We start from the raw sequence: 14,767 nt of genomic DNA on the forward strand, positions 1-14,767 counted from the left end.
TATAATAAAAACATGCATTGTACAACAATACAATTATGATGTCTGACAGGCACATGTGCGAGACATACTTATGTTACACAAGTGTGTGTGCAAGTATACCTCTATTCTCTCACACTCAAAGAACGGCTAATCAGATACGATCTCACTCGATCGTATCTGATTAGCGCAGGCGCAGGACCCATGTCTTTATGAGCTTTCCGAGGCACGAGAGTGTAAACACTGCTTATTTCTAAACTCCAGTCTGCTACTAAAAATGCCTCGTCAGGAACACGTAATCTTATATATAAAGCTTACGCCGATTTTATCCTTGTGAGTATGGGACGTTTTAATGTCAATTAGCTGCTAGATGTGCAAAACATTACAGAGCATTCTTGATTGCAATTTACTTAGTTGTTACAATTCAACAGATAATTAATTTTAGAGAGCGGAATAAAGTTACTGGCGGAGTAAAATTAAAATATATGGTACAAACTAAAATTGTAATTGAAGTAATACGTTTTGGCATTAAAAAAAAAATTTAAATAAGGTGTCATAATTTTGGCGCCAAATGGAGATGGACTTTGCTTACAATGAAATTAAATCAAAATAAAACCTGTGTTCCAAAAAATTCCTACAAAATCTTTTAAATAAACGTGAAGTTTCGCGGACGACTTACTAGTAATTTTTACTGTCCCAACACAATTCTTGTATTTTATTAATAATACATACACACATACAAGTAAATTTTCTAATTATTTTAAATAAAGTTAAATAAGAAAATAAAATATAATAAGTATTATAAACGAGCCCTTAACTACTAACTCATACTAATCAAAATTAATCCAAGCAATGAGTGTGTGTCTGTGCGTATATGTTTCAGTGTGAGCGTTTGTGTATATATGTATATCTTAATATATGTATAAGATAGTATATTGGCATTAAAACTGGTAAAATTGTTTTTTTTTTTTTAGTTGAACAATTTTTAAAATCACCTTACCTAGATTAGCTTAAACAGTTCCTAGTTACTTAATTCTCTCATCTATAAATTTTAGTCTACATAGCTAGTATGAAAAGTTGTTTAAAAAATTTAATTAATGTGATTCTTATTTAATATAATTTATAAATAAATTTTCGTTTAATTTTTTTATTGTGCCTCTAGGTTGCCTGGAAGTGATCGCTGCTTTAGCGATAAAGTATTCCACCTAATGCGGCTTTGTACATTCAATAAATTACTGTGTAAATAGTTTGTTAATTGGAGTAAAATAAATACAATATGTTCAATAAAACACTATAAAAAAAAAACTCAAAGCAAAATTATTCAATGTCCGATACTTATAATGATATTGAATAATAGTATAGTTAACATTGACAATTTAGAAAGAGGTCGTCGCCTCCATTGATAACATCCTGTCGCATCCTGTCACCGAATTGATACACGCATGCGAAATAGTAACAACCAATTCCATTTAGAATTAAATGTAATTCTAGCTGCCCGATTTACTATACAAATATACTAAGGAAGCCAAGATGTACGAGTATTCATATATGACGTGATATCAGTGTCGCTTCTAGCTACTTCTAACTGTTTTCAGACAAATATATCATAATGTACCCATAACATACATACATAACATAAGCAGCACGTAAATGTCCCACTGCTGGGATAAAGGCCTCCTCTCCCTTTGAGGAGAAGGTTTGGAGCATATTCCACCACGCTGCTCCAATGCGGGTTGGCGGAATACACATGTGGCTGAATTTCGTTGAAATTAGACACATGCAGGTTTCCTCACGATGTTTTCCTTCACCGCCGAGCACGAGATGAATTATAAACACAAATTAAGCACATGAAATTTCAGTGGGGCCTGCCTGGGTTTGAACCCGAAATCATCGGTTAAGATGCACGCGTTCTAACCACTGGGCCATCTCGGCTCAATGTACCCATATCAAATTCTTTTTTTAAATATCGAAGCCCCGGCCAAAGTTCTTTTTAGTACATCAACACTTTTTTCTCGCAATAAAATCTGTTTGCGAAATAGTAACAACAAATTCTGTTTACAGTACATTTAATTCTAGCAACCCGAGATTACTACACAGATATACTAGTACATATATAAATTGTATTACGATATTAATGTCGTTTATAGATATATCCAACGTTGCCAAACGGACAAAGTGATAGCTTTGTTAATTGATTTGATAAATACTTACATAAAAATAAAATAAAATTATTTTATTGAATATCAAAGCAGTTTGTTTTGCTTACAGATTATCGAACATAAGGAATACGGTGCGTGCTTGTAAGAATATACTTGTTAAATTAGTAGAACGCTTAAACGCACACTTTTGGCTGAAGCTTTACAAATTGTTCAACATTAAGACAATTACGCTTTACTTGGACGCGCATTGTCTGACCCATAAAGTTTGTTCAAGTCATTAATTTTACTCCCAACGTCAAATTACGTCGCCGACGTCTGTTTGAATATGAAAACATTTAAGTTTTCTCTTAATATAGCAAGTGTTAGAGAACCTTTACAGCTTCCCTAGTAGTCTAGCACATCGATTGATGGTTATGAATTACGATGACGCGTGTTTAATCGTAATTATTGTGCAGGTCACGTCACAATGGTTTTATATATAATTTAAATGACACAGAGCATATTTAAATACTTATACCATTTAAACAATATCGCTAGTCATGAGACTACCACAATTTATGTGTGTGATAATATTTGTCAGAAAAACAATACCCAATATCATGAAACATCCATCACTTTTTGTATTATCGTACCTACTATGATTAATAAACGTGTTCTACGAAATAAATAAGTAAATAAGACGGATTTAATTTTATGACCGTGTCGGAATTCGTAACTCTTTTTATCTTGGCACACACATTTCGTTTTAGTAAATATCAGCTTCGTTATTTTTTTTTTAATAAGGCATCATTATTTTAAGTCCTTACATATGAAATTGGCATTTTGTACGGGAGGCATATAGAGTCAATGTTTTTTGTAAAATATATTTAATTAATCAAAGTATACATCTTTGTTGTCTATGCACTTTTGCCATCTCATAGGTAGTTTACTAAAAAACCATGGGGACGAGAATCAATAAACTATTTGAAGGCGGTTTGGACTGCCGCATCGGAATTGTTTTTTTTTTTCTTGTAAGAGTTGTCCAAATTCTGGAAAAAATTGTAATCTGTTGGGATAAGGTGCAGGGAGTACGGTGGATTACGCAGACTTTCCAATAGTAACTCATCTAACTTTGTGGCTGTTAGTTGTGCAGTGTGTATATCTTGCGTTGTCGTACACGTTAATACTTCGATCTATTTCTGCAACACTGGTGCCACGATAGAACTCGTACTCGTAAATATACCGATATTTCATGTTTTCCATTGTACAGCAATAAGCGACGCCACAGAAAAATAATGCTAAAAAAACAAATGAATGACTGTTTTCAAAACTCAAATGTACCAGCTATATGAATTTATAAATTTTAATTTGGAATTCTTAACCAAAGAGGAGACATTATATTTCAAATCAAAGTGGTTAGTACGACAAAACGCTAATTTCATATGTAAGGACCTAATAGTATGTACCATTAAACACGGATTTTTAATTATGTATTCGATAACTCCTTAAGTTAAACATATACGTGACTTCATTTACAATTCAATATTTGACTTCATAAATATAATGTCTCCATAATAAATATAGGTATAAATTTGCTCCTGGCCTAAAAAACGTTTTAATTTATATCCCATCCTAACATAAGATCGAGGAAGTAAATAAATTTACAAAAAAAAGATATTCATAATATATCCTGTGGGGTAAATATTTAAAGTTATACCAAAATCTGGTCATGGAGGACCAAATTGCGAAACATAAAATGCCGTTATCGTGTGCTAGGAAAACGAAACTCGTAGAATTTGCTAGTATTGTATAAATGCAGCAAAAGCAGCTTAATGCTACTTTCGTAGACGGCTGCTTCCGTAGCGTTTATAAAATACATAGTGAAGTTAAACGACGCAGTTTTACAAGCTATTTCCGCTGAATAGTGTTTGTACAAGTTTATAATGTAAATTTATAAAGTCGTTTATGGACTGTTATTTTTTAAATAAGTTTAAAATATTAACAAAAAATACATCCCTATACCGGTTGTTTTCACATCACCAGCATCAGGAACTATCGGGCTGATTTGTATAATTATTTTTCGCTAAATGATCAGTATGATTATAGAGATATATTACTTGGTGGTAGAGCTTTGTGCAAGCCCGTCTGGGTAGGTACCACCCACTCATCAGATAATCTACCGCCAAATAACAGTACTCTGTATTGTTGTGTTGCGGTTAGAAGGGTAAGTGAGCCAGTGTAATCACAGGCACAAGGGATTAGTTCCCAAGGTTGGTGGCGCATAGGTGATGTAAGGAATGGTTAATACTTCTTACAGCGCCTTTGTCTATGGGTGGTGGTGACCACTTACCATCAGGTGGCCCATATGCTCGTCCGCCAACCAATGCCATAAAAATAAGAAAAAAAAGAGGGTAGCTTTAGTGTGGTTCACGCTTCAACGATTGATGTTAATGATTAGGGCTCTGGACTAGTAATATATGTCAACAAAGATGACAGTTAAATGAAACGGATATAATACCTCAATTAAAACGGATTAATCCATGGAGCAGATAATCATGTCTTCTTCTATATGCTTATAAGTTTAGCAAGCATTATATACGCCTCATTCATGTTTGCAATGTACTATATGTCTTTTATATACATATTGTGTAAAAAATTAAACAATATGTATACAAAACACATATAGTAATTTTTATTTGTTTTATTATTGGATAGTATTTTTGAGTGTATACTCAAAAGAGTGAATTAAGGTTATATGTAAAAAATGTATGCGAATTTAAACTTTATTCATATAAGAATAAGAACAATGAAGCAATGTTGTAACGATATCTGTAAGTTCATTAGTTAAAAAAACATTTAAAAGATATTAGACCCTATTGAATAACTTTAAGGTTGAATTTAGGTTGGTCGTTATTCGATTGCAGTTAACGTACCCGACAAACGAATTAAAAATTTTTATCTCACTTCCCTCGGATAAGAACTGCAGATATATCAGAAATTTAATGCACTTATATTACTTATTAAAAAAGGTTAAATATTGTAGACAATAATATTAGTCCACGAATACTATATGACGCTGTGTTCCAAATTTATTTATTACTAGCTGTGCCCGCGACTTCGTGCGCGTTTAAATTTAATAAAAAAGCGTGTCTTTATTATTATTTTACATATAATTCTAAAATAAAAGTAGTCTAAGTTACTCCTTATTACAGATTCGGATTATCGGTCCAGCGGTCCAGAGATTAGCCGGAACAAACAGACAAACAAAAATTGTAAAAAATGTAATTTAGGTATATGTACCGTGTATACATATGCATTTAGTAAAAATGGGTTATTTTAATATTACAAACATACACTCCAATTTTATTATATGCATAGATGAATGTTATACACTACCAGCGTTAAGGGGGTATTGCCTAGGTAAAAAAGGTATTCTACGATTATATAAATGATAGAGCTTTCAGTTACTATTATGAATATAGAGTGCACAAATTTAAGTGTATGTGATTATTAAATTTATATAATTTTAATTGATGAAATAGCGTAATTACTAATGTCCTTACCCGGTCTACTCGGTATAAACTATGTTCTAAACCTGTGGTAGCTTTATGTTAAAATTGACTATGTATAATTAAAACCCAATTTTCGTATTGAATTAATTATTTTTTGTATCCAAATCGGTTCAATAGTTTCTAAATTATCTAATGTTAAGGCCTTAATGCTAAAGCATTAATATGAAGGCCTTAGTTACTGATGTCCGCCCACTTCCCGATAACTGTAGATTGTAGGCTTTTAATCATTATCAAAATTAATGATAGATTAATTTTAAACGATTTCTCCAAACACAAATTACCGTATACACTAGTAATTTCGGATATATAACAAAATGGTTTTATATTCCATTTAAATAAAACTTTCAAGGTTAAATCTGAAGTTTTCCCAACTAATTATCGCATCATCAATCGAAAACAAAAATAAAACATATAAAAAAAGAATCCCTAAAATGGTAAATAATTTATCGTTAATTACAAACGACATTTCGCACAATAACATTAACGAAAGGTCATTTAACACTTTATTTATTCTAAACCTTCTGAGTTGCCCATATCCTTTTAATTTGCGCCTTAACTTACGTCCTTAAAGATTAATAAAATCCTGACCCAGTATTTTCCACATAAAACTGCTGAACCGCATACCATTAACACACTAAAGCAAATTAGAAAAATTCAAATTAAAATACAATCATAGCATGCACACAGACGCAAACAATGTGTTGTTAAAAAAAGATATCAAATACTGCCATTACAATTCATTTGAATTTGGAAGAGAAAAAATATAAAAACTTTTTTTAAATTGAGTAAGACCTCGTTGGATTATTTAATAGAACCTAAGTTATATCATACCACTCACACACGAGGTCAACTAACTCAGGATGAGGGGTCTTAATTGTCCCCAACCGTTGTCATATCAGTTCATATACTCTTGTGTCGTAACTCGTAACTGACACAATTATTAACTGGCATAATACGAACAATTATTAACGTCTATCATTCGAGTTTTACTTTTTAATGCGTAAAATAAGGCCAAGTTTAGTTAAGAAAGTGAGTTTTTATAGTACGGGATTTTCATAGTTTTTGTAATTTATCAATAAATTAATATAAAATTTCAGCTGAAAATATGTAACAGCGGTGAAGTGAAGTCGAAATGGATGGAAAACGAATCGAGTGAAAATGCTTACAAATAAAACATGGAAAAGAACTTCAAAAACAATATGGTGTGTTGTGACAATTGTGGTGACGTTGGTGATGACGGAGGTGATAGCTTTAAGTGGACCGAATGTATGCATGGTGCAGCAGAAGTGAGTTATATATTTTTAAATTATTTTTTCCAGTTATTATACATATAAAAAATATAATAATTAATAGTAATTTAAAGTATTACATTAATCTCCCTAATAAAAATTTAAAATGACTAATGATGATATTATTTACTTGATTAAATACGCAGTACCTCTTTTGTTTACAAAGAAATAAAGCTATTTTTTTATATTTTCGACTCATATTATATATGTCACTGGTGCTGATATCCATAAATGCTATGTTTGTTTTTTATTTCATTGAATACTATTTGACCGTATAAATTTTTATTATAAATACTATAAATTATGATTGAGTTGTAATATTTACTTCATTTTCTTTTATGCTGTTATACTTAAAATAATATGTAAAGAAAAATTAAAAAAATTATCATCTGAATTTAAAAATAAAAAATGAACTTTATCTGAAATATTATAACAATAACTCATTTTATAAATACATAAAAGAAAGAGTATACTTTAAATGTAAGGCTTTCGAAATATCATACATACAAAATTTTTGAATAATAATATATTGACACACACTCATACATATAAACCAATCTATAGATCTTACCACTCACGACGCGCCCCTCTACTTTAAAGTACGTTGTTCATTAGTATTCATAGTTGATTGGTGATACTAATTTGATATCTTAGTGTGCGTAAAATAATTCACATGATAGTATATAATTAATTTTTGTTTTTAATTTTTATTTTTAATTAAACATTTCTAGTCTTTGTGATTGAATAGATCTCTACCTACATACATACAACACAACAGACTTGCTTACTTGTCTTCTGATTACAGATACAACATCACGAAACGTGTGAAGTACCGTGCGCCGATGTCCATCAGAACGTACGAGTGGTGCTTCTCCATGCCACCTAGATGCTCCAAGTGGAGTACTGAGATGCGCGACCTCACTAGACTTGAGGTACATCACTAAAATTTTCTTAGAAAGAAAATGTTATATTCAGAAGAAATTTATTTTTATAGCGTTTCTAATAAGTGTATAATATATTTTTTTTGGCTTCATTTAAAGTATTGAATTGTAGAAATATGCCACAATAGAACACATTTTATAAAAATATTAATTGCTAAAGACGTAAACAACTTTTGAATTATAATTTTAAGCAGCCAAGATGGCTTAGCGGTTGGGGCATTTGAATCTTAAATCAAGATTCCGGTACAAGCACGGTTAAATCCAAAAAAAAAAATTAATGTCGGTCAAATATAACCACTAACCCGTAGTGGAATTAAAGCCAAACGTTTAAAGAAACAAATGTCAAAACCCACCAATGGGAAATATACGACCTATTGGTTTTGATTGAAAAAGATAGTATCTATCAATAATTTAATTATTAACATAATTTTCACGACAAGAATATCTCAAAATAACATAAACTAATTTTAATATAATGTTATATAGTTTAGAATTGCATCGATTATACTTATCACAAAGCCTTGAGAAAACGTAAGGCAATCGATTTTAATAGTTGTTTATTAATGTTAGACATAAACAGCTAAGAACTGCGAAATATAAAATTAAAGAGAAAACCTTAGGAAGAAGGTCATAGTCACAATATTATAATCATTGTAACTAAATATTGTAAGATAAAGTTTATTTAAAGTTACTGAATATTATAGTACAAAGTCTGCGCCAGTTTTCTGAACGCGAACAAACCAAAAAAAATCAAAAGCTATGCATGAAGATTCCTGACATATTGTCATCGAACAATAATAAGCGTACGAGACGTCTAAGACACACATTGAATGAATTATTGGCTGGCATGTATTGCGGTTTGCAATACATGCCAGCCAATAATTAAGTACTTAACAACATAATATAATATCATGTATGATTAATAATATCAGATATTATAAACTCGATGGTTATTACGTTCTTTTGTTTGTTAACACATGATGACTAAGCTACTGAACCAATTCATATTTCATATGAGTGTGGCTTATAAGCTTGTTAAGCAGTGCCGGATTTAGCTTTAGCATCGCCTCCAGGCGCTGTAACAAATGCCGCTCCGTTATCAAAATTTTGAGATTCGATACAATTTTTTTATATAAACAAAATCAATAATTCGTACACGACAATTTATTATACATATTTTTTAATTATTAATATTTTGATAATGCGAATTTAATTTTTTTCACACTTTTAATTTTACCAGCGTGCACCTAGTGTAAATCCGAAGCTGGGGATACAGCTATTTTTAATTTACTAATATAGTATTTTTAGTTGTTTTTGTTTTTTTTTTCAGACTGAAGTACGCACAGCAGAGGTGGCTGTATGCTGTCCAGGATACAAGATGAAGGACGTCTCTTGTGTACCAATCTGCCCCAATGGAAAGACTGGACATGGGTGTTCCCAGGGTATATTTAAAAATAAACATTTCGTTTAAACTATGCGGTATTAGATTCCATTTTTTCAAAGACCTTTTAAATGTTTGCTTTTTATTAGATGCGTAAATTTCTTTTTTAAACAAATATTTTTATATGGAATACAAATTTAGTAATAAAGTTATTGAATTCTGAATGAATACGAGTATTACCAAATTATAATATATTTTAGTAATACTAAATGATTCTCCATGTTTTTATTTTTTAATTTTAAACAGGTCGAAGAACGTGCTTATATCCTGCCTAAAAATAAGTATTTAAAGTCACCCAAGTAATCAACTCATAAACATAGGCTCGATCTTAGACGGTTTTACCAGTGGATCTATTCTGGAAAAACAAACTCGAAACTTACATACGACATAAAATGTAATAAAATCTAAGAAGCCTCAATAATTCCATCAAACATCTTTCTCTTGAGACCTTATTTTAGAACGAATTTATTTATTAAGCTATATTATTAATATTTAAAGAAAGGTCATCCACGATTTTCGAGTCCCATATTGCTGTGTGCTCTAGGGCCTCTAATTGATGTTTGGCGGTAGAATAATCAACCATTCCCGCTATATCCTAGACATCACAATGAACTCTCTACTTTATCTTTGTATTATACCTCATACATAACAAACACACATACACACACACATACACACACACATACACACACACACACACACACACACACACACACACACACACACACACACACACACACAAACAAACTCCTCACAAAAAACACTTGCACTTTGTAATAATTATTAAGTTCAGTTATCTTTTTTTTTATTTGGTTTTACTTTATTTTCTTTGTTTTTTTTTTTTTATATTAATTAAAAGTTTGTTTATTCTTTGGTTGCTTATATAACATAACATGTTATGGAAGAGACACGAGTATGAATCATGCTTACTAGAGAGACCCAACCTTAAATATGCTATATAAACTGTGGTAACGAATAAAAAAAAATGTCATTTAATAGAAAAAAAACTATATATGTTAATAATAAATAACTGTATTTTTAAAATAATAATTATGCACATTACTAGGTAGCCCTAACTCCTCAATTAGATAAAAATGTTTCAGTAACTACTTAGTACCATACTTTGAGGCTTGAATTACTACTAAAGGTATTGGGCAAGTTACGAATGCATACAATCCACTAAATAATATATCCAAACATTGAAAGTTCAATGAACCCTGTACATGAATCTTTAAACTATATTATTAAATGGTAAACTTTTCAGATTGTCCTCCAAACAAATGGGGACCGAATTGCGTAAACAATTGCTCTGAATGTCTCAACGGTGAATGCTCACCGACTACAGGGGAATGCGATTGTGAGGACGGATGGCAAGGTGAGAGGTGGGTTCCCACTTTGGTATATAATAATAACATCTCACAGATACAGATTATAGTAATTATTATAGATACATAATAAGAATATCATTATAAAATTGGTAACAACGAAAAGTTTATACCATAAGATTTGTTTTAATTTGCCGCTAGATGGAACTGCGTTACATCAACTACCATACTGCTTCCATACTTGTAGTTGTGAGTTGTGTAATCGATTGTTGTTATGCATAAATAAATATTTGTTATAAATGGATGTCTGACTTGAACCGTGACTAATAGCGCTGCAACTGCTTCCAACCAGTTGTCAAAGAAACGTTCTATATTGATTTTTCTATAGAAATGTATTATATTTAGTAAGCTATCGGGTGTACAAGTAGCAATTAGCTCTATAACAGCTTTTAATTAAAAACCTAAAAATGTCAACATTACCATTTTGAAATTCGCAAAAATGTTTACAATATCGATTTAATTGCAATTCTCTCTATGACATTCAAAATTACATATTAAAAAAAACAGGTTAGGTATTTATAATAAATTAGCATCAATAAAAATCAAAAACATACTTTATTCAAGTAAGTCTTTGCAAATATTACATTATACAGAATCATACTAAACGTAAAGCTGCCACGGGTTCGGAATGTAGATTCTATAAGGAATAACCTGAAACAAATTCAGTGGTAACTCTTTTCTAGCATTTGACGTACAAAGTTATATCAGTTAAATACAATGAAATTTATATAATATATTATACTCCTTTAAAGTCAACAATTGAAGTCATATAAATAAAAAACATTAACACAATAACACTGAAGTTTTTAAAACTATGTTTCACTCCTATACTCATTAATAATTGTTTCCTTTACAGTTGTCAAGTCAGCATGTCTACAATTGCAGTACCACCCGCTTTGATGGAGAAATTACTAACAACTACTAAGTCTTCTGTTAAAACGTTTGCAACTACTGTATCAACACCTAGCATATCAACAACTAGTGTTGCCATAATATCAGAAATTCCCACAACTCCTTCCACTCCTCCCACAACAACAATTACACTGCCTACCACGAAGTCGACTTTATCAACAAAAAGTACAAAAACTACGGCGACAACTTTACTAACTTTGCTTTTAAAAACTACCACAGTCCCTGTAGATGTCAGTTTGATTACACAACTCACAACGACAAGTATGACAACTGAAGTACCAAAAAAAACTATAGCTAATTTCATCTATAATAGAACAGAAACTCCGATAGAAGGTACGTCAATTAACTTCTATACTGAGCATGTATCTTCGACAATGATGAAAATACCAATAACAGCTAAATCTCCTACGACTCCTTTAAGTTCTCCTACTATTCCTAGTACTACTATTGCTCCGTCAACTACAATTACCACGTCTACTAAGACAACAGCAACTTCTGCTGCCAATTCTAGCACAACCTTATCTAAAATAACGACAATTTTAACGACGCAAAACGAAACAACAACAAATTACAATAGTACAAGAGAACGTGAAAGCACTACAAAAACTCACTCTACTACGATCAAGTTTAAACCAAAGGAGATATGGATAAGACCGACACAAAAAGGTGAACCAACTTTTATTGAAAATAAAGTAAAAAATAATCATGAACTATTAAATACAAAAGTCAAGAGTGCAACTAATAAGAATGAAGCCATTTCAGAAAATACAACACCGAGAACTATTATAGTATCTATTATACCTACATCAGTATCACATGCAACATTTAAAAAGATAGCATTAACGACTGCTTCATATTTATCTAAGAAAACAAATATTTCATTAATATTCCATAACAGAACTGAACAAGGCTTCACTAAATCTATGACATCACAAGTATCAACCGTTACTCCATTTACTATAAAAGTACTATCAACAATCAATGCAAAAACGTTGGGCTCTCCGAAAACAACAGCTAACTTACCACAAAGTAATACAACTCGGAAAAGTATAGCATCCACATCAAAGAAAATACTTTTAAATACAACCATTACCGATAAACAAACTTCTGTAACTAAGGCCATTATGAATACAACCACGGCAACCGGTAGAACAACTAACAGCATGCCGAGCACGACGAATGGAGATATTAAAAAACTGAATTCTTCTACCTCTTTAACAATTAAACTTTCAACTAACAAACAAAGTGTACATACAAATATGTCACACGAAATAACAACTATACCTTCAATAAGTAAAATACCGAAACCGATATTTGTAAAGGACGAAGGAAAAAATAAAACTGGTCTCGTAAAAATATATACTAATGTGACAAAAGAACTACCTAAAGTAAAATTACCAGAAAAACCTATTAAAGTTTTTATTAAACCAGTGAAGGCTAACGTTACTAAAACGAATTTTACAAAAATGTTTAATCCTAATAAAATAACAACTCAGGAGCCACCTGAAGATGAAACTTTTCATATTTTAACAGAACCCGAACACATCACCTCAGTTATGAGTGAAAAAGATAAAGACCACACGTCGATGGATCTGATATCGGTGATAAGTATAGCCGGCGGTGTGATGATGGCTGTCATCACAGTAGCGATCGTCATTGTGATGATAGAGAGGTGTAAAAGGCCTAGATACGATGATGTGAGAAAAATGAATGATATCAGAATGCAAGGTATCGATAACAATGATGTTCCTCCTCCGTACGTGAGAAGCATATTCCATACTCCATTACCAGGTAAGTTATGCTGATTTTCAGAAATATTGTATTATTTCTATAGCTTAGTTAGTATCAAATAAATAATTCATACAAGATTGCTTATTGATTACCGATACATTATATAATAATTATATTGTTTACGTGTGAAAAAAATATGAATACTTGTTTGTCTTACCTAATATATGATAAATATATTACATATGTATAGAAAAATTAATAGTGTAAAGAAAAAGTTATTAATTTTGAGATCTTATTTCAGTAATATTTGTAATACCAAATTTCATCACATAGGACATCGGCCCATTAGCTCAGTTGGTTAGAGCGTCGTGCTAATAACGCGAAGGTCGCGGGTTCGATCCCCTCATGGGCCAAAATATATTTTTTAGTTCTTTATTATTTTTATTGTTTTAGATCCTCCGCATTTGGATAAATGTCATTACCAACCTATTTCGACTTTGGACAGAAATTTAAAACAATTTATGAGGCCCGTTGTCGTGCAAACCATTTCACCAGTTATGCTTGAAAATTTTAGAGGTAAGAACAATTTATTACTTTACCACATACATAAAAGGATATATACATATTTACAATATTCAAATTGTATTATTATAATTTCAGGGATTTTAGAATGCCACTATGATCATTTGCCACGAAGAAGCCACGATTTCGGTACCATGCAAACACGATGCTCAGTAACGCCATCTATGAGATGTGACGATGAACTCCTTAGACAACGACCGCTGTCGGTCGCCGACTACACTATTGAAGCTTTGAAATGCGAGGCAAAACTTGATGTTATAGATAACACGACTTCCGAACCTTTATATGCCGAAATTCCTTGTTGGCGACCGCCTTCTGAACATGCAATAGCTGTGGTTAACCTGAATGGAGAAGCAGTAACCGAATTATGACCGCATTAGTTTCAAATAAGAACTTAGTGTCCTCGAATTCCGATAGATGGCGTTGTTTACGATAGATATTAGAAAAATTAAAATTTTAGCGTAAATTAATTATTATTTTTTATTTGTTGTGCCAAAGACTAGAGTTGAGTGAATAACAATTATAATACATGTCTAATTATATAGTAATTATCTTAAGATTGATTTAAAAATAAATGATTACGAATTCACATTTTTTTTTAATAATACCTATATATATTTTTTTATTAATAGTGACTTTTGTAACATTAATTTTTAGCAATTATCCTTAGAACATGTACATCATACCTAAATAATTTATTTCATTCTAATTAATTATTTGGTATCTATTTAATCTTTTATGCCTCGTGGCGGGAAAGAAAATCTCGAGGCGCTTGTACCTAGGTCTATTGTCTGCATTTA

General features: G+C 31.3%; 1 protein-coding gene and 1 non-coding gene across 3 annotated transcripts; both read left to right on the forward strand.

Annotated features, from left to right (window-relative positions):
• Positions 1-6,622: 6,622 nt before the first annotated feature.
• LOC125065187 (mucin-5AC) lies at positions 6,623-14,511 on the forward strand. Of its 2 annotated transcripts, XM_047672681.1 has the most exons (9): positions 6,623-6,715; positions 6,784-6,972; positions 7,781-7,907; positions 9,247-9,358; positions 10,622-10,739; positions 11,599-11,987; positions 13,188-13,445; positions 13,839-13,961; positions 14,046-14,511. In XM_047672681.1, exons 2-9 carry the CDS (start codon positions 6,845-6,847, stop codon positions 14,336-14,338), a joined length of 1,548 nt encoding a protein of 515 aa, XP_047528637.1. In that variant the 5' UTR covers positions 6,623-6,715; positions 6,784-6,844; the 3' UTR covers positions 14,339-14,511. The 2 variants fall into 2 exon arrangements, with proteins under 2 accessions (XP_047528637.1, XP_047528635.1); XM_047672679.1 differs by having other exon boundaries at positions 11,599-13,445.
• Trnai-aau lies at positions 13,725-13,798 on the forward strand. The gene has a single exon. It is a non-coding gene; the product is annotated as a tRNA-Ile (tRNA).
• Positions 14,512-14,767: the final 256 nt, after the last annotated feature.

The sequence above is a fragment of the Vanessa atalanta genome, chromosome 7 (assembly GCF_905147765.1).
Source record: "Vanessa atalanta chromosome 7, ilVanAtal1.2, whole genome shotgun sequence".
NCBI lineage: Eukaryota > Metazoa > Arthropoda > Insecta > Lepidoptera > Nymphalidae > Vanessa > Vanessa atalanta.

Excerpts from the sequence above, each read along its gene's own strand:
- LOC125065187 (XM_047672679.1), top strand. The coding sequence starts at position 6,845 with ATGCTTACAAATAAAACATGGAAAAGAACTTCAAAAACAATATGGTGT. Across the intron at positions 7,908-9,246 it reads GCGACCTCACTAGACTTGAG|ACTGAAGTACGCACAGCAGA; the intron begins GTACATCACTAA and ends TTTTTTTTTCAG. Across the intron at positions 9,359-10,621 it reads TGGACATGGGTGTTCCCAGG|ATTGTCCTCCAAACAAATGG; the intron begins GTATATTTAAAA and ends TAAACTTTTCAG.